At 51.3% G+C, this 20,028-nt stretch overlaps 1 protein-coding gene across 1 annotated transcript in view; it reads right to left on the bottom strand.

Annotated features, from left to right (window-relative positions):
• The window catches only part of LRIG2 (leucine rich repeats and immunoglobulin like domains 2), a 412,722-nt gene that overhangs the window by 96,083 nt on the left and 296,611 nt on the right, over positions 1-20,028 (bottom strand). The window contains exon 15 of the mRNA XM_078644436.1: positions 2,948-3,397. Coding sequence (XP_078500562.1) covers positions 2,948-3,397 — 450 coding nt within the window. The remainder of the gene's footprint in view (positions 1-2,947; positions 3,398-20,028) is intronic.

Raw genomic sequence — 20,028 nt, forward strand, 5'->3', positions numbered from 1 at the left:
GTGGGGGAGGTGATGGTGAATCCTGCCGCCCACTGGCCTCTGGTGACCCTGAAAGGTCAGACTTGGAGGGTTTGGAGGCTGCTTCAGGGGATATGGGTGGACTGGCCCTCAGCCCCACTTTGTTGCGTCCCACATCTGCGGCCACGCAGAGACTGAGTAGCTTGCGTGGCCCTGTGGCCAGATTGGGTAGAATGTGGTGGGTTCACCCCTTCTGTAGCCACAAAAGGGACAAAAGGCGGACAACGTGGGGTGAGAGGTTGCTGCGAGGCTCAAGGATCTGGCCCTCAGCCCTAGAATCCTTCAAGCGCTCGAGCACTGAGTCCGCCTTGTCACCAAACATTCGACAGCCATCAAAGGGCAAAGGTGGATTGGACATCCCCAGAGAAACCAGACATTCTCAACCAGGCGTAGCGCCTCAAGACCACTGACGTGGAAACCGTTGTACCCAGTCTTAGTGGTATCCAGCTCACACCGAATGGTGTACTTTTGCTGCATCTCGACCCTCTGCCACTGTGCGGGTGAGAACGGCCTGGGCCTACTCTGAGCACTGTGGCAGCACTTGCGCAACCGCATCCCACACTGTATGGGCATAGCGGCCCAAGATGCATGTGGTGTTCACCGACCGCAGCGCTAAGCTGGAGGAAAAAAATATCTTCTTCCCAAGGTGGTCAAGCTTCTTGGATTCCCTATCTGGGAGAGCAGTAGGGGAGGCGCCCTTAGAAGACGAGGATTGGACCACTAAGCTCTCGGGAGAAGGGTGTTGGGAGAGGAAAAGTGGGTCTACCGAAGCCGGGCGGTGGCGTTGGGCAATCATCCTGTACACAGGAGCCCCTGTGCTGGGCTTGGACCAACTGTCGTCAGTGAGGGCTTCATTAAAAGGCAGCAGGTACTCAGAAGAGGCCGCTGCAAGTACCTCTGTCAGGAGGTTAATCCTGACTGCCGCCGTAGGAAGCCCAAGGCCTCAGCGCCATACGCAACGCCACTATGCACAAAGCTCCTTGGTAGTAGGTGAGAGCTGCCAACGTTTGGGGAGGTATCCAAACCACTGCCATCACCCAGTTCCTCATACCAGTTTGACTTTTCAAGTTGGTCAGCTAAAGGGTCTACAGACCCCTCCCAGTCCTACTCATCTTACTCCGGATGAACAGTGGTACGAAGTTACCCTCCGGAGCCAGTACTGACGTTGCGCAAAGTCAGTCTGGCATTGTGTCCAAGTCGGGGGTGGGGCTGGGGTTACGCCGGTTGGGGGCACAACTGACATGCGAGCGTTGTCACTGGAACTGGCGCCGGGGAAGGTACTGTGAGGTCGACTGGCGCCGATCCGGATCCAGGTATGGATCCTCGAGGGCCCTCTGGCACTGGAGCCGAATCCGCCTATATCGAAGGCCCAGGGTCCCCACCATAGTCAGCAGGCCCGAAGGCGCGCCGGCAGAGTCGGGCTGCCCAAAGATGCTATGAAGATCTTCGTAAAAGGCTGGGGACGCTCGAACTCCGGGAAAGGGAGAGAAGTGCGGAGCCGTCCCAGAAGCGGGCTCCGAAAATGACGCTCCAGGTCCTGCGTCGCATTGGCCGATGGACAGGGAGAAGGCGAAGAGCAATGATGCTTCTTCACCTTCTTCTTCTGCTTTGACTTACCAGAGGAGTGCGAAGACTTCGATGATTAATGGTGATACACGGATAGGACTGCTGGGCCTCCAAGAGCTTCCGGGACTGCTCCAGCAAAGACTTTGGATTTATGGCCCGGCAGTCGAAGCATGACTTCAGGTCGTGGTCACGCTCCAAGCACCAGAGGCACATGAGGTGCAGATCTGTGACGGACATACATTTTTGACAGGAGTCACAAGGCTTGTAGCCAGTCCGATGATGGGACATCCCTCATACTACCAGGAGTCAAAGACTCAAAAGTTTAAAAAACTTTAGTCAAAAAATAACCAAGGGGCAAGCTCTCTCCAGATCTGCGCTGGCTAGTGCAGAAAAAGAAAGAACTGATGTCAGTGCGCAGGAGCGGCATCTAAGTAGACACGCAACGTCATCCCGGCGATGCCGACATCGGATGCGGAGTCAACCGACGCCACCTACCGACATGCAGGAGTACTGCTACAGAAAATTTTTCCTGATGCAGTCTGACGCCTGGGGGTAATTCTAAAAGAAGGAATCCCTTTCAGATACCAAAACTGTATTAACTCTGCGATTGATGGAGTTACAAACCTAGAAGACAAATACCTTACAAAGCACCTACTCATGCTTTAAAACTAATAGATATATATTGGGAAGGAAGAAATAAAAAATATATAGCTCTTGGGTAACTGGACAGACGGACATAATTTCAAATAGATCAATGGAAACAAAATGGACATTTTATAAATGGATGTGTACAAAGATCAGCCTCACTGTAAGAAAGATAAGAGATAAATAGTAACTTGCATGCAGTATATTTAGAGAGGTGAAAAATATACTCAAGAAAATGTTGTGAAAATATGTTTACGTGTCTAATCTGGAAAAAGTCAATAGGAATTTGTAGATTAATCTGCCCGTAGTAAACATAAGCCACCTTAAGCAGTATTTTGGAAGACTTTAATAATTCAGTTGTGGAAATGCCACTTTAAAAAAGTCAGATGTATGGCAGTGCCTACAGGCTTCCAACTATGTTACAGAACCATGTCTTCTATTCCTGAATAATCATGCTGGTAATCAATCCATTCATCATCTGAGGTAAAGCAATGCATCACACATTTGATTCTCTTACAGAAACAGAGGCCCATATAACAAACACATGATTTTACTTTTTGGAGGACAGCACATCCAACATAGGCAATCCCTGCAACAGCTCAGCCAAATGTGTATGGTAGTATTCTAGGTAAGGTTTCGAAGATCTGAATCAGTGAACATAGCAACATTTTTTAAACATGAATTGCACTGTACAATGAGAATTATATGGAAAACTCACCTGTGTTTGTTATGCTGTAGTCTTCATTTTTCCGTCTCATGTGGTATATGACAATGACCCATACTAGAGAGGTGCCCACAACACAGCACACAACTACGATGATCACAATACCAACTGTGGTCCAGCCATCATCTTCATACCCAACTGTATTTGGAGAGGAGTCACAGTTGGGGGTCGAAATTACATTAAGGTAGATGTGTCCACGCTCTGTGCCAAGGGTATTGGACATGATACATGTATACTTCCCAGCATCCTCCGGCCCAGCATCAACAATTATAAGCAGTTGATTGCCTGCAGCAAAGAAATGCCTTTCTGTCACGGTCAAAGGCCCGTCATCTTTGGTCCAGTTCAGGCGAGGGGGAGGACTTCCTCCAGCAATACACTGCAACACAGCAGTTTCACCCCTGGACACTGTTCTATCCTCCAGAGGTCTTATGAACGATGGGGTCTCTGGGTAAGGAGAAAAATATACATTTATTAGTTCATTACACTCAGGCCCAGGAGACAAAATTACTACATAGGCAGACCTTTACCTAGCTATCGGCTCCTACCATGCAATACCACCACTAGACAGTAAAGGCTAAAGAAAATCCCTTCTACAAATTAACAAGCCACACTATAGATAAACTACCCAGCACAATACCTCAACAGTACATCTAGCTACTCCTCTTAATCCCATTATGACACAGACTCTTGTCTAAAAATTCATTGTCACACAGTCACCTTCAGTATATAATCACTAAATTGTTACAAAGTTCAAGTACTTATATCCTTGACTCAGATTAAAAAAACATACAGGCAATCATGACACCCAACCACAGATCCCTTCATGCAGTTGAGGTTAAGCAGGACACCAACTTGGATTAGAACCCAACAACCACATCCTCACCCTCAAATGGGGGCATAAAACATTGGCAATTCCAACACCAGAATGCTGTTCGAGACAACAACACTCTACAAGTAACCAAGGACGAAACCTCCTACAACTCCAAAAGTCTCAATGCAGAGCTGCCATGGGAACACAGACAAGGGGATATCATAGCCTGGAAACTAGCCATTCTACCTTACTCCCCAGAGTAGTGAGCACTCTGAAGAAAGGAAAACATGTGGTGGAGAACAAATAGATAGGACCCTACAAAGGCAAAGCTGGAACGTCTAAAACACTAAGGGTTACTGAAAAAGTAAAGTAGACTGCTATCACCCAGCCATTAGCACATCAATCCTACTAGCAGCATGCCTAGTCCCTAATCCCAGGACTTCAACATCAAAGACTAAAACAAGAGTGCTGAACAACAAAAGGATGGTATCTCTCGCTCAACACAGTCATTGGAATACAACATCCCTGAAGCACAAGTTACTACTTGTGTAACGATATATCTGTAAGAGATATTAGTTAGTATTAGATTCCTTACCTTAGAATATCCCCAGGCGTCAGACTGGATCCGGAAATTTTTGCGTAGCAGTACCCTTGCGCGTCGGTAGGTGTCGTCTGTGGCTCCGCGTCTGTCGTCAGCGTCGTGGGCGCCGTGATGACGTCGGAGTACTTAGACGCCGCCTTCGCGTGCTGACGTCAGTTCTTAGACACAGCTTTTCCGCGCCAGAAGCGCTGAGCCATGTTAAAAACCAACACTGGTGCCATTGAAACTAGGGCCCTGAAAGGGGTAACCCTAACCCTAGATATTGGTTCGCAGAACGGGGAGGATGGGTGGGTCGGTAAGGAATCTAATACTCTTACAGATATATCGTTACACAAGTAGTAACTTGTGCATCTGAAAGAGACACGTTAGTATTAGATTCCTTACCTTCGAATAGATACCCCAGCAATACCAACCCCGGTGGTGGGTCTGCGAACCAATAATCACACCAGAAAGTCCTGGAGGACAGAACGGCCAAAGAAGCCATCCCTCCGGACTTGGCTGTCCAGGCAGTAGTGTCTTGCAAACGTGTGCAGCGATCCCCACGTAGCTGCCTGACAGATGTCTTGTAAGGGCACTCCCCGGCCCAGGGCAGTTGTAGTCGCCGTGGCTCGGGTGGAATGAGCCCGCAATCCAACAGGGGGCTCCTTTTTAGCCAAGGAGTAACATGCCTGGATACACAAGATGATCCACCGAGAGATGGTCCTCTTGTGCACCGCTTTCCCCTTCTTAGCGCCCACGTAACCAACAAAGAGTTGGTCATCCACCCTGAACTGGCGTGTGCGATCCAAGTAGAATGAGCGCACGTTTTGGGTCCAGACGGTGGAGCCGCTCTTCCTCTTTAGAGGGATGCGGTGGCGGGAAGAAGGTTGGCAAGATGATGGACTGCCCGATGTGGAAGGCCGTGACAACCTTGGGCAGGAAAGATGGCTTAGTACGCAACACCACTTTGTCCGGATGGACAGAAAGGAAAGGTGGAGTACAAGAAAGGGCCTGGAGCTCACTCACTCTCCTGGCAGAGGTGATGGCAACCAGGAAAGCAGTCTTCAAAGTAAGAAGGCGGAGAGGACAGTTATGAAGTGGCTCAAAGGGAGCGCGCATCAGAAACGTAAGAACTAGATTCAAGTCCCACTGAGGCATCACAAACGGAACAGGAGGGAATGTATGAGTGATGCCCTTTAGAAATCTATTTACAATAGGGGACTTGAACAAAGAAGGTTGATCAGGCAGCCTCAGAAAGGCTGAAAGGGCAGAAAGGTAGCCCTTGATAGTGCCCAGAGCAGAGCCCTGCTGGGCAAGAGAAAGAAGGAAGAGAAGAACCTCAGAGAGAGGGGCAGCAAGAGGATCCACAGCCTTTGCTGTGCACCATGCCACAAATCTGTTCCACCTGCAGGCGTATACCGTTATCGTGGAGGGACGCCTGACTGCCAGAATGACGTTACAGACTTCAGGAGGCAAGTCAAATGGCCTCAACTGTCGCCGCTCAATCTCCAAGCATGGAGGTGGAGACTGGACAGGTTCGGGTGAAGGACCGTCCCCTGCTGCTGCGACAGAAGGTCCTCCTGAAGAGGCAGACGAACCGGGGGATCGACTGACATACTGAGTAGCTCTGGATACCAGTACCTTCGTGCCCAGTCCGGAGCCACAAGGATGACTTGTGCCCGGTCGCGCTTGATCTTCTTCAGCACTCTGGGCAGAAGTGGTATAGGCGGAAAGGCGTACAATAGACCGCAACTCCACTCGCGACGAAAAGCGTCTCCGAGCGAGTGCCGCCTTGGAAATTCCACCGCGCAGAACTGATGACATTGCGCGTTCTCTTCGGTAGCGAATAGATCTAACCAAGGCTCTCCCCATTGCCGAAAGAGGCCTTGCGCCACGTCCGAGTTCAGACGCCATTCGTGATCCATCATGCACCGACGGCTGAGCTCGTCCGCCCTGGCGTTCAGAGAACCTGCCAGGTGTTGAGCCACCAGGGTCACGCCCTGGCGTTCCAGCCATTGCCAGAGGCGCAGAGCCTCCTGGCAAAGGGTCCACGGCCCCACCCCGCCCTGTTTGTTGCATTACCACATGGCTGTGGTGTTGTCCGTGAACACCTGCACTACACTCCCCCGGACAGAGGGGAGGAATGCCTTCAGTGCTAGACGAATCGCCCGTAACTCCAACAGGTTGATGTGGAGCCGGGCCTCCGCCGGAGACCAGAGGCCTCTGATCTCCGCCTCTCCCATGTGGCCTCCCCAGCCCTGGAGGGACGCGTCCGTCACAACTACGTGCTCTGGTTGGGGAAGGGAGAGGGATCTGCCGCTGACCCAATCGCGGTCCGTGAGCCACCACTGCAGCTGTCTCGCAGTGCCCTCCGAGATCAGGACGTGGTCGGACAGGTTGCCCTGATGCTGGGCCCACTGAAACTTCAGGTCCCACTGCAGAGCCCGCATCCGCCACCTGGCGTGGTGCACCAGTAGGATGCAGGAGGCCATCAGCCCCAGAAGCCGCAGCGTCAACCTGACTGAGACCCGGGATAACGGCTGAAAGATGGGAATCAGAGCCTGAATATCTCGGACCCGCTGTTCGGGTGGATAGACCCGAAACTGCGCCGAGTCCAGAACCGCTCCGATGAAGTGGAGCTTCTGAGAGGGGCACAGGTGTGACTTTGGCACATTGATGGAGAACCCCAGCTGGTGCAGGAGATCTGCCGCAGTCTGGAGGTGGCTGACGACTGTCTGGGGCGAGCCCGCCTTCAACAACCAGTCGTCGAGGTAGGGCAAGACTGAAACCCCTAACCTGCGCAGATGAGCTGCGACCACTGCCATCACCTTTGTGAACACCCGTGGGGCGCTGGTAAGGCCGAAGGGGAGCACGGTATACTGAAAGTGCTCGTGGCCAACCGTGAACCGCAGGTAGCGCCGGTGGGCCGGCAGGACGGGGATGTGGAAATAAGCGTCCTGCAAGTCCAACGCTACCATCCAGCCTCCTGGGTCCAGGGCAGCTAAGACCTGAGCCAGTGTCAGCATTTTGAACTTCTCCTTCCGGAGGAAGCCGTTGACGCTCTGTAGGTCCAAGATAGGGCGTAGGCCCCCTTTGCCCTTCTTGGGTACCAGAAAGTAGTGGGAGTAGCAACCACACCCTACTTCTGGCCCAGGAACGCGCTCGATGGCCCCCTTGGCCAAGAGGGCCGTAACTTCCTCCTGCAGAAGTCGCAAATGATCCCCCGATACACGGTGGTTCTGCGGTGGCATGGCTGGAGGAGTCGCCTCGAAGGGAGGGAGTAGCCCCTTCGGACGATCTGCAGCACCCACCTGTCCGAAGTGATGGTGCGCCAGTGGAGGAGGTGATGGCGAACCCTGCCTCCCACTGGCGTCACATGGGCCTGAAAGCACGGACTAGGAGGGTTTTGAGGCGGATGCTGCGGGGGAAGGTGTGGACTGACCTCGCCGTTGTCCCCGACCGCCACCACGGCGGTTTCCACGGCCGCCACCGCGTTGGGTATTACCCTGCGGAACGTGGCTGACAGCACGTGTGGGTACACCCCTTCCGTGGCCACGAAAGGAGTGAAAGGCAGCCGATTGCTGGCGCGGGGCCGAATGGCCCAAGGACTTGGCCGTAGCCCTGGAGTCCTTAAAGCGCTCAAGCGCATGGTCTGCCTTGTCGCCAAAGAGGCGACGGCCATCAAACGGCATGTCCATCAGTGTGTTTTGGACATCGGCCGAAAAGTTGGCGGACCTCAACCAGGCGTGACGTCTGACCGCCACTGTCGTTGCCATCGCTCTACCTAGTGAGTCGGTGGTATCCAGCCCACACCGGATAGAATATCTGGCTGCATCCCGGCCCTCCACAAGGGCTTGGCCGAGTTTGGCTCGTACCTCCAACGGACACTCTGGCAGCACTTCCGCAACCGTATCCCACAGAGTGTGGGTGTAGCGGCCCAAGAGGCATGCGGTGTTGGAAGACCGCAGTCCCAGACTAAGGGATGAGAAGATCTTTTTACCGTACTGCTCATACCTCTTGGATTCCCTGTCCGGCGGAGCCGACGGGAATGCGTTCTGGGAATTGGAGGCCTGGATGACCAGGCTCTCGGGGGTGGGGTGGGTGGACAGGAAACATGGGTAACCGGAGCCGGGCGGTGGCGTCTGGCCACGTTCCTATCTAGAGGGCTTGGACCAAGTGCCCAAAAGAACGTCGGTCAAGGCCTCATTAAATGGCAGCAGAGGCTCAGCTGAGCATGATTGCGGTTTAAGGACCTCAGTGAGGAGGTTAGTCCTCACGGCAGCGACGGGGAGCTCAAGGCCCAAGGCCTTGGCTGCCCTCGTCAACACCACACTGTAGGTTACCCCCTCCTCCGTAGCCACGGTAGGAGGCGAGACAAAGCCAGTGTTGGGCGAAGTGTCCAGAGCACTGGCATCCCCAAGTTCACCTGCCCAGTCCTCATGAGACTGGCATTCACGTGCCAGAGGGTCCTCAGACCCCTCCCAATACTCCTCATCACCCATCACCTGGTAGTCAGGTTCAACAAAGGATGGCTCCGGTTCATGGAAAGTAAACTCTCCGAACGGCGTAAAACGGCGCCGAACCGGGTCGAGTGAGGTAACGGGGCGACACCGGGGAGGTCGTTAAATCCACCGGCGGCGACCCGGATCCAGCGGGGCCCTGCGGCGCCAGAGGCGAAGCACCCGACGGCGTCGGGGCCGGAGCCGCCGACCCGCTAGGACCCCCAGACGGGTCCGCTGGGCCCAAAGGCGCCGCGGAGCCCGTCGGAGGAGAGAGGGATCTCATGGCCATGAGGAACCGCTCGATCTCCTCCGGCGTCGCGTTAGGCCCAGGGACCGAAGGGTATGAAGCCGGAGGCGGTGCCACCTGAACCCCCGGCCGCGTCGCGCGAGCGTTGGGGAGAGTCGGAAGAGCGATGACGTCTCTTCGACTTCTTGTGCTTACCTGACGACTTCGACCCAGAGGAGTGATGTTGACTCCCGGAGCTACGATGGCTCCGCTCCCGGTCCCGGTCCCTCGACCTCCGTCCGGACCGGGACCTCTCGTGGCGCAGGGCCGACTGCCGGAGTTCGAGCCACTTATGGGACCGCTCCCGTCTAGCCTTCGAAGTCAGGGCCCGGCAGTCGGAACAGGCCTTGTCGTCGTGGTCGACGCCTAGACAGTGGAGACACCGACGGTGAGGGTCCGTCACCGACATCAGTCGGTCGCAATCCTCACAGGGCTTGAAACCAGGCATCCCTACCGGCACCGAATAGGAGTCGAAGACTCGAAAAAGGTGATCAAAAATAGAGTTAGTCAAAAAGTGACTAAAGTACCACTTTTTCCGGATCTGCGCTGCTGGCGCGGAAAAAAGAAGAACTGACGTCAGCACGCGGAGGCGGCGTCTAAGTACTCTGACGACGTCATCACGGCGCCCACGACGCCGGACGCGAAGCCGCAGACGACGCCTACCGACGCGCAAGGGTACTGCTACGCAAAAATTTCCGGATCCAGTCTGACGCCTGGGGATATTCTAAGGTAGGGAATCTAATACTAACGTGTCTCTTTCAGATACTTACAATAGCCTTTAATAACAATAGCTGACAGCAGTTAGGTGAAAGACCATGAGCCCTGAGCTGCCACTATGAACTCCAATGGAGAGACAATGCTCTACACGGAGATTCTGCATTTCGAAGGTCCCTCCTGATAAAAGCCCCAAGCGTAAGAACCAGCGCTCCCAAGAGCTGCTAGGTGGCGCTGTGCGACTCCACACTGGATCCATGCTGCGCTGTAAACAATGGACCGGAGACACATGCAGGCACCATCACTCCACGCAAACATTGGTTTCTTGCCTTTTTCAGTGTCCTCAGATGCAGAGTGTGATACATTGATGGTTACAGTATGCAGAGCAATAACTTGGGACCTTTATAAATGTTCAAAACATCCATTTCACAGAACAGGGAGGTGAGAGTGGGTACTTTTTTAAGAATCTGAGGTTTGACTACCCATCAGGAAAGAGTGTTACCAAAAGTAAATAAATTACTTCCAATTGATACTGCTAACTAAAGATTCCTCAATTTAGGATACCAAAGTCTTACCTCCCCAAGGTGGAAGGTCTTTGGAGTTGACTCAAACCAAAAGGTCTTGCACAACCAAGAGGTGTCCTTCCCATCGGACCTAGCTGTCAAGACAGTAGTGGTTCATGAATGTAAGCATGGAAAGCCACATCACAGCTTGGCAGATGTCAAGGACAGATATTCCAGGAACTGCTTCTTTGCCAGTGTGTAAGAAATCTTAATGTAGAGGACTCCACCTCTACAGGTTCCTTTTCTGCACAACCTTCCTTTCCTTTGCTCCAGAGAATGCCAGAAAAAGCTGATTGCACTCACGATGACCCTTGGTAAGATCTTTCTAAAATCTTAAAGCCCTTTCAGTGTTCCACCGAAGGGGCCTCTTATCCTCCTTCAAGTGGTTAGAGAGAGCAAAGAGTACTGAAAGGGTGATGGACTGTCCAACATGGAAGGGTGAATCGATGTTGAGCAAGAATTATTTCAGCAGGTCACTTGCCCTACCCCACCCAAGGTGACTGGCGCATTACTGTTGGTGGTGTCATGGGCAAGAGATCGAGATGAGCTGGCTCAGCTGGGGAAGCAGTGGAAGGTTCCAAGGGGAGGCTGGTGCAGTTTCTAAAAGACAGTACTACCACCATGTTGTACTTTAACAAGCAGGGTGTTCTGCATCAGGAAGCTCTGGCTCTGCACCTCTGAAGTTGGCTGGAGTTACAGGGCATCTTTCTGGCCACCAACCACTTGGCAAGGTCTCTGAATGCCAGGGAAAACTAACTGAGCAGGCATCATCTGACACACTCCTCTACCCTTATCTATGCAATCTCCACCTCCATGGGTGGAGACTGATCAGCGGCAAGACTGATAGATTTGCTATCTGAAGTGAACGATGTCTTATTTTTTGCCAGACAACCCTCCACAAAATCAATTTATGCCAGGCACTGGGACACATTTATAAACTGGTGTGGTGACCGAGACACTGATCCCTTATATGCAAAGCTGTAGCATGTTTTAATTTTATCTCCTTAGCCCAGCAAGACCTTGCAGTGGGCACTGTAAATGTTTTTTGTTAGCACTTCTGGCCTATGTTTTACAGACCAACTGTAGGCAACTGCCCTTTCTGCATGGTTGCTCCCAACTTTTTTGCTTGATACCTGATGCAAGTTGACAGAGTGTCCCCTGGGTCCCTGCCACTTAGGTTCCATGGGCTTGTGTTCTTTCCCTAAACACTTCCACAATCTGGCCTACCTATAACTTCATACCATATGTACCTATGGCACATATGGTACCACGGGCATGGTAGTGAAGGAAAGGCCTCTGAAAGCTGCAGCATGTATTATGGCACCCTCAGAGACCGCTCATCACAAACATACACCATTGCCATTGAAGCCTGCGTGTTTTGGTGTAGCTAAAAGTGAACAGTCGACATGGCACACATCCCTATCGGCCATGCCTGCCAAGCACTGCATGAGGCCTAGGTAAGTCACCTAAGGCAGGGTGCCCCGTGTCTCATGTGAGGGCCAAACGGCAAGAGCAGGCCCCTACAATATCAAAGGCCATTTTCAGATATTATAAGAAGTTCGCAGTAAAGCCATCCAGAGTATATGGTTTTGAAGTACAAGTTACTTACCTTCGCTAACAGTGTATCTGGTAGAGACGATTCTAGCCACAGATTCGTTAATGTAGAATTATCCCCAGGCGTGACACTGAATCCGAAAAATGTTCTTCTTTGCCATAGCATCTCTGCGCACCGGGGGCGTTACGTCGTGATTCCGCATTGTTGTCGTCCGCGGACAGGACGTCAGCAATGTCACATAAGCCCCACCCCGGCGCGCCAATGTCAGTTTTCTTCTGAGAACTTTTCCGCACCACAACGCGGAGCCATCACAAACCAAAAACTGAGAAAATATGGGAACAGTGTGCGAAAAAATTAGATAACCAAAAGGTAAGAAACGAATGGTGAAAAACAGCATCATCCGGCACAGTGGCAGGCACAGTGGCACCGAAAGTCAGAGCAGGGAGGAGCAGAGCACAGCTACAGCAAAGCAACCCTGCAAGCAACTACAATATCCTCCCAGGGGACAAAAAACAGGTGAAAAACGCCACAACAGAGGAAAAAGGCCCGCAACCGCAGCCTATGACAGTGAGGGAGAATAAGGCCAGCACAGAAGAGTAACAACAATTTACCCCAAGACCACACCAACAAGGAGAGGAGCATTCACTGTAAAGAACAAAGGGTCGAGGCACAACCAAGAGACCCCAACTCAGAGGACTGCAGAGGAGACAAACGTTCAAGCAATGAAAAAGGTCATGAGTAGGCCCCACACTGGAAGACCATGGTGAAGGGACACAGAAGTACCCATGGACCACCCAACCAATCACCAGAAATGAAGGAGTGAATCAACCAAACAGAACGAGCATCCCACCAGGGAGGAAGGGAAGGAGGGCACGCGCAGGAGACAAAACCACCCGGAGGCAGGCAAGTGCAGAAGACTAAGCTGAAGGTCCTCGCAGAACAGGGAGGAAGGGCGGGACGTTAAGGAATCTGCAGCTAGAATCGTCTCTACCAGATACACCGTTACCGAAGGTAAGTAACTTGTACATCTGATAGAGACTACTAGCCACAGATTCCTTAACGTAGAATAGATACCCTAGCCATACCCAAAAGGGAGGAAGGCCTGAGAGAGAGCCTCCCAGTAGGAAAAAACACAGAGCCCCAGCAGGTGATGTGCAATGGGGCCAAGAAGGAGGGCCAGCCCCCACCAAGTAGAACGAAGCAAGGACGAGGCGAGGGGAGGTCAGGACACCCCCCAGTCCATCCAATGAACCAGGGACCTCCACCAGAAAACCCCGGAGATACAGACAACGGCAGAGGAGTACAGAGGAAGAAAAGAGTCACCCAAAATTCTAAGGAAAAGAGGTAGAAATAGGGCAAGGTCCTCCACAGGAGCACACACAAGTGAAGGGGACAGCGTAATGGCCTCTGCCTCGCGTCAGGGGGCATGGCAGGAACGGTGCCACAGTCAAGAAAGGCAGGCGAGAGAAGAAATAAGTTGCTCACAGGGCTCCAGCAAAACAAAGGCAAGGGCACAAGGGCCTACGCCAGGACCCCCATCTGTGGAGAGCAGGCATGCACCGCCAGCAGCAGGCCAGAACCATGAAGCCGAGCACCCATATCAAGCCGACCGCAAGACGAAGGCAAATACCATGGAAATCCAGCACAATCCCAATAGGAAGGCTGCTCCAAACAAACCCCGACCCACGCCAGAAGAGAGGAGAAGAATTACGTAGGACGGACAAGGCCGCCCACCAGAACACAGGAAAAGACCAGAAAATCTAATCCCCCCTGGAACACCAGTCAGAGGACCAGGCTAAAACGCCATACAAAAAGGGGGGGAGGGGGGGGGGCAGAAACACCACAGCGCAACACCGCAGCTGGCATGCCAAAGCCGGACCAGCAATGCAGCAGATCCTGAAGAGACAAGATTCAAAGAAATCGCACCAGCAGCATACAGGAACGCCAGGAAAGGCGAGGAACCCACAAGGGGAGTCCACACCCTCCCAGCGTAGGTCAGAGCTATACAATAGCTACAAGTACCTCACTTAGGGTAAGATACGTCCCAAAGAAAGGAAAATGCTATTTACCAGTATGCATCTGTTCTTGGCATGTAGAGCTGCAGAGTTGCACACTGTGCAAGGATCGCCACCTAGCGTTGGGCCCGGATGTTTGCACTTGTTTTTGTCCTGAAAAGTTCTTTGGAAGTCACGAGATAGGCGACTCCTCCTTTGAACCACTTTGCGCATGGGCATCTCCTCCATCCTCAGATTGTTTTTCGCCATTAAGGAAATGATGAAGCTTTGCAAGACAAGGAAGGATGTCCATGTAAGCTGTATCTAATTAAGATGATACTGGAACGGATAAAAGTAGTCGGGTGGGCGTGTGTAACTCTGCAGCTCTACATGCCAAGAACAGATGCATACTGGTAAGTAGCATTTTTCGTTTGAGGCATATGAGCTGCAGATTACACACTGTGCATAGATTGTACAGCAGTACCCACTCTTAGCGGCGACTACCCGTATCTATTGCAGTAGTTTGAAATAGTGTTTTGAGAACAGCCTGGCCCACATTAGCTTGTTGTTTAGTTTGCACATCTACACAATAGTGTTTTGTGAATGTGTGCGGGTAGACCATGTAGCTGCTTTGCAGATGTCATCTAAGGGAATGTTCCCTTAAAATGCCATTGAAGCCCCTATTTTCCTTGTAGAGTGGGCTTTAAGAGGAACAGATAACATACGTTTAGCTTTGTGGTAGCAAATCTGTATGCCTTGGTCTTACGAAAGGGTTGTGTTCTCTCAATGTAGTACAGCAATACTCTTTTGACATCTAGGGTATGAAGAGCTCTTTCTGAAAGGTTCTTGAATGGTTAATGTTTGTAGTTCACTAACTCTCCGTAGAGAAGTAATAGCTACTAGGGACGCAACCTTCCATGTTAAAAATTATAGTTCACATTTATGTAAAGGTTCAAAGGGAGGTCCCATTAGCCGTGTGAGAACAATGTTCAAATTCCACACTGGTGAAGGTGGAACTCTGGGAGGAATTATTCTCTTGAGACCTTCCATAAAGGCTTTTATAGCAGGCACTCTGAACAGAGATAGATGCTGTCTATTTTGTAGATATGCTGCTATGGCAGCAAGATGCAGTCTAATAGACGTGTAGGCTAAGTTACATCTTTGGAGGTGTAATAAGTATCCAATGATGTGTTGAATAGACACATCCAGGGGATTAATATTGTTGTTGTGACAATATATTACAAAGTGTTTCCACTTAGCTGTATAGCATGCTCTAGTGGTTGGACATCTTGCTTCTTTTATGACGTTCATGCAGTCAGGAGGAAGGTTAAGATATCCGAATTCTAGGATTTCAGGAGCCAGATCACAAGGTTGAGCTGAGCTGGGTCCGGGTGTCTGATCTCCCCACGGTTCTGGGTTAAAAGGTGTGGAGATAGGTATAGTTTTTGGTGCGGTGCTACAGACAGTTGTAGCAGTGTGGTGTACCACGGCTGTCTGGACCACATTGGAGCAACTAGGATGAGGGTTAGAGAATGCTGCTGTAGTTTGCGTACTACTAGTGGCATGAGTGGGAGAGGCGGAAAAGCGTACGCAAATCTGCCTGACCAGTTCATCCATATCGCATTGCCTTTGGACAGTGGGTGTGGATATCTAGTGGCGAGCCTTAGGCATTTGGCGTTTTTGTGGGTGGCAAAGAGGTCTATCTGAGTTGTCCCCACATCTGAAAGAATGGTTGAAGAACTTGCGGATGAAGTTCCCACTCGTGGATCTGTTGCGTCTGACGACTTAACAGATCTGCCATGGTGTTTTGTACTCCTGGAACATGCTGGGCTAAAAGGAATATGTTTTGAGGTATAGCCCACCACCATATGTCCTGTGTTAGCTGAGAGATTTGCAGTGAGTGTGTTCCGCCCTGCTTCTGTATGTAATACATGGCTGTCATGTTGTCTGTGTGGACTTACACAGCCTTGTTTGATATTTGCTTTTGGAGTGCTTTTAATGCTAGGAATATGGTTAGTAACTCCAGGTGGTTGATATGGAGTAACTTTTGTTGTGGTTTCCACCTGCCTTGCATGGTATGTTGCAGTAGGTGGGCTCCCCAGCCGGAGGACGATGCGTCCGCTGTCAAGACTATCTGAGGAACTGGCTCTAGGAACGGTCGCCCTTTGGAAAGGTTTTTGGTGTTCCACCACTGCAGAGAGTGATGAGTCCGACCATCCACCAACACTAGATCTGTCAATTGACCTTGAGCCTAGTTCCATTGGCGTGCTAAGCACTCTTGGAAAGGACGCATTTGTAGTCTTACATGTGGCACTATGAAAATGCAAGAGGCCATCATCCCTATGAGCTGGATGAACACTCGAGCTGGAAGGGAGTGTTGAGGCTGAAACTTTGTGCGAAGACCTTGCATGCTCGCTATCCTTACCGGAGAGGAATAAGCTAGCGCTGTTGAGGTGTTTATTGTGGCACCAAGGTATTGTTGTACTTTGGACGGCTGCAGATGGGACTTGGTGTGGTTTATTGTGAACCCCAAGTCGTGAAGCAGTTGGATAGTGGCATGAGTGTGTTGTACACACTGGTTGTAGGAGCTGGCTTTTATGAGCCAGTCTTCTAGGTATGGGAAGACGTGGATGTGTTGTCTTAAGTGTGCTGCCACTACTGCTAGGCACGTGGTGAATACTCTTGGTGCTTTTGTGACTCCGAATGGGAGTACTTTGAATTGATAGTGCTGACCGTCTATTATAAATCGGAGATACTTCCTGTGAGCCTTGTGAATGGGAATGTGGAAGTATGCGTCCTTGAGATCTAGAGTAGCAAGGAAGTAATTTTGTAAAAGAAGAGGAAGGACTTGTTGGGAGTGTGACCATGTGAAAATGGTCTTACTGTATGTATATGTTTAGGGGTCTGAGGTCTAGAATAGGCCTTAGAGAGCCGTCCTTCTTTGGGATAAGAAAGTATAGGGAGTAAACTCCCTTGCTTTGTTGGTGCAGAGGGACTGGTTCTATTGCACTTTTTTCTAGTAGGTATATTACTTCTTGCTTTAGCAGTAATAGATGCTCTTGTGACATTGGACACTGTTTGGGTGGTATGTTTGGGGGGGTAGATGTTAGTTCTAGACAGTAACCTGATTGAATAATTTGTCGCACCCACCTGTCTGATGAGATGTTGGTCCAGACAGGAAGGAATTGTTGTAGTCTCCCCCACCACTGGAGTGGAATGGTGAGGGGGAAGTGGAGGAAAGTCATTGGGTAGGGGTGGAGGCAGAGCGGGAGTTGTTTGTCTTACCTCTGCGTTTGTTATTGTTACCCCTGTAACTCTCTCTTAGGTAGCCCTTAGTGAAGGTGGATTGGCTAGGGGTCTTATAAGAAGTGGAGGGGCTATCGGAGGAGTAGCCTCTTGTGTTGCCTCTGTAGGATGGACGACGAAAGGAACGTCTGGGAGCTTGTGACTGCAAGGCTCTCATAGATTTAGCTGTGTCTATCTTTTTTTCATCTTCTCTAAAGATACATCGACATTAGGGCCAAATAGGTGTTTCTCATCGAATGGCTGGTTGAGGGTGGAATTTTGGACTTCAGGTTTGAAACCTGAAATACGGAGCAAGACATGCCTACGCAAAAGGACGCTGGTGTTAATTGCCCTTGAAGCAGTATCTGCGGCATCTAGGGCACAACGGATGAGGGATTGGTGATAGTTTTACTTTCCTGTATGAGTTCATTGGCCCTATTTTTATATTTATCTGGTAGATGCTGCATTATGGATTCCAGCTCACCATAATGTGCCCTATCATATCTTGCTAGTAGCGCTTGAGTATTGGCGATGCGCCATATGTTTGCTGCCTGTGACTCCGTTCGTTTGCCAGAGGCGTGAAGGAGTTTAGACTCCTTATCTGGTGGGGAGGCCTCACCTGATGTTTGTGAATTGGCACGTTTTCGTGCATTAGAGACTACAAGGGAGTCTAGCGGTGCAGGGCCTCTAATATAGGCTGAATCTGTAGGGGCAGCTTTGTATTTTTTCTCAGTGCAGAGGTTGAGGACTCGAACCCTGACAGGATCTTTAAATACCTCTGGTGCATGCTTAATGACCACCTTAAGCATTGGCAGAATGGAAATGGACCTCTGTGTGGTGTTGAAAGTGTCCAATAAGAAATCTTCCTCCACAGTGCCTGTGTGTAGTTCAACCCCATGGTATTGGGCTGCCCTATGGACAAGTAGGTTAAAGCCTATAGTGCCCTCTGGGGAGGAAGGCCTGGAGGGATATACATCATCCTGAGGAACGTAAGGGACATCAGGGGTGTTATAATCATCCCATGGGTTAGGTGACTGAGGGGGGACTATTGGTCCCTGTTGGGTCATCTACACCCCCACCTGTATCATCAGAGTCTGTATCTACATCATCATCTGGAATAGGGGATGGTGTAGGAGAATGATGTGGTTGAGGAGGTGGAGGATGAGGAGTAGGGGAGGAGGAGGAGTAGGGGGAGGGGGAGGAGGAGGAGGAGTAGTAGGGGGAGGGGGAGGAAGAGGAGTAGGGGGAGGGGGAGGAAGAGGAGTAGGGAGAGGAGGTGGAGAAGGGACCCTTAATGGAGAGGTTGCAATGTCTCTCTTCTTAGGAGGAGGAGGAGGAGGAGGTGCAGGCGCCCCTAGTGGTCTCTTCTTGGAACTAATAAGCAGTTGTCCAGTTTTAGGATCCTTTACGAGAGTCTTTTGAGTAGGATCTGGTGTAAAAAGCTCTTCTGTGGCAAATCCTTCGGTGTCGAAGTTCTCGGTTCCGGAGGCTTTTTCGTCACCGACTCGGTAGCTGTTCTAGGGTCTTTTGCCATAGAACCGTGACCTTTTGCAGTGTCCTTGGCCGGAACGCGTTTTTTCGGTTCCGGGGGGCTTTTTCAGCTCCGAAGCATGGGAGTCTGGGCCTTTAGGCAGTTTTGTGATCGCTCAGTGCGGTTTTGGCGTCGAAGAGCCGGTGCCAGTCTTCGGCGCCGAGTGCTTGGGTGTCGAAGAAGCAGTCGGCGTGGATGAGGAAGATGGCTTCTTTTTCGGAGACGGTAAAGTATCGGCACCGGGAGTAGGCTGACTCGAGCCCAAGCCGCCTGAAGGCTTAGTAGGCCTTCTTTGCCAAGCTCGAAGGCAGGGCGTGGGAAGCAGTCTCTCGGTGTGCATCTGGGCCCGAAGGTGAGGGTGTGACAGAAGCCTTTTTGGAGGGTGTTGAGGAAGGGTCGGGGCCGACGTGTGTACTTACGACCTGCTGAGCTGGAGTGATGTCCTCGACGTCTTGAGTCGTCAGCATCGGAGTAGCTGGTGCTTTCTTCGGCCCGCTGCTGTTCTGGCACGTCGAAGGCCTCTTCAAAGATGTCGTCGGGGATCGAAGCTGACGAGCGAGCCATGGTTCTTCGAGCTCGTCGATCCCGGATTGTCTTCTTGGAGCGGAAGGAGGCACAAGCTGAACAGTCTCTGGCCTCGTGCTCCGGTGAGAGGCAAAGGTTGCACACCTCATGGAGATCGGTGTGGGGAAACTTCGACCCACATCAAGGACACTTCTTGAATTGCATCCTTTCCATGAACCACAAAGTAAGGCCTTGGTAGGCCGAAGGCCTTCGTCGATGACCGGAATCGAAGACTTTTAAATTATTGAGAACGGGAGGAGATGGGAAACGCGTTCGAGACAATACCATCGGAAACTGGTGAGGGATTGCGCGCCGAACGAAGACTGTTCCAAACCGGAACGCAGGAAACACATCCGGGCCCAATGGCGGAACAAAACAATCTGAGGATGGAGCCGATGCCCATGCGCAATGTGGTCCAAAGGAGGAGTCACCTATCTTGTGACTTCCAAAGAACTTTTCAGGACAAAAACAAGTGCAACCATCCGGACCCAACACTAGGTGGTGATCTATGCACAGTGTGTAATCTGCAGCTCATATGCCTCGAACATATGGGAACCACTCTTGGGGAAAAATCCTGCATCAGAGAACACCACCACAAAGACCTGCGGTAGAACCACAGATGGCTTATCAATCAGCCAAAAAATCCACAATAACCAAAGGGGCTGAACCAGCAGCCAACAGAAGAGAGGG

The sequence above is a fragment of the Lissotriton helveticus genome, chromosome 5_1 (assembly GCF_964261635.1).
Source record: "Lissotriton helveticus chromosome 5_1, aLisHel1.1, whole genome shotgun sequence".
Lineage (NCBI taxonomy): Eukaryota > Metazoa > Chordata > Amphibia > Caudata > Salamandridae > Lissotriton > Lissotriton helveticus.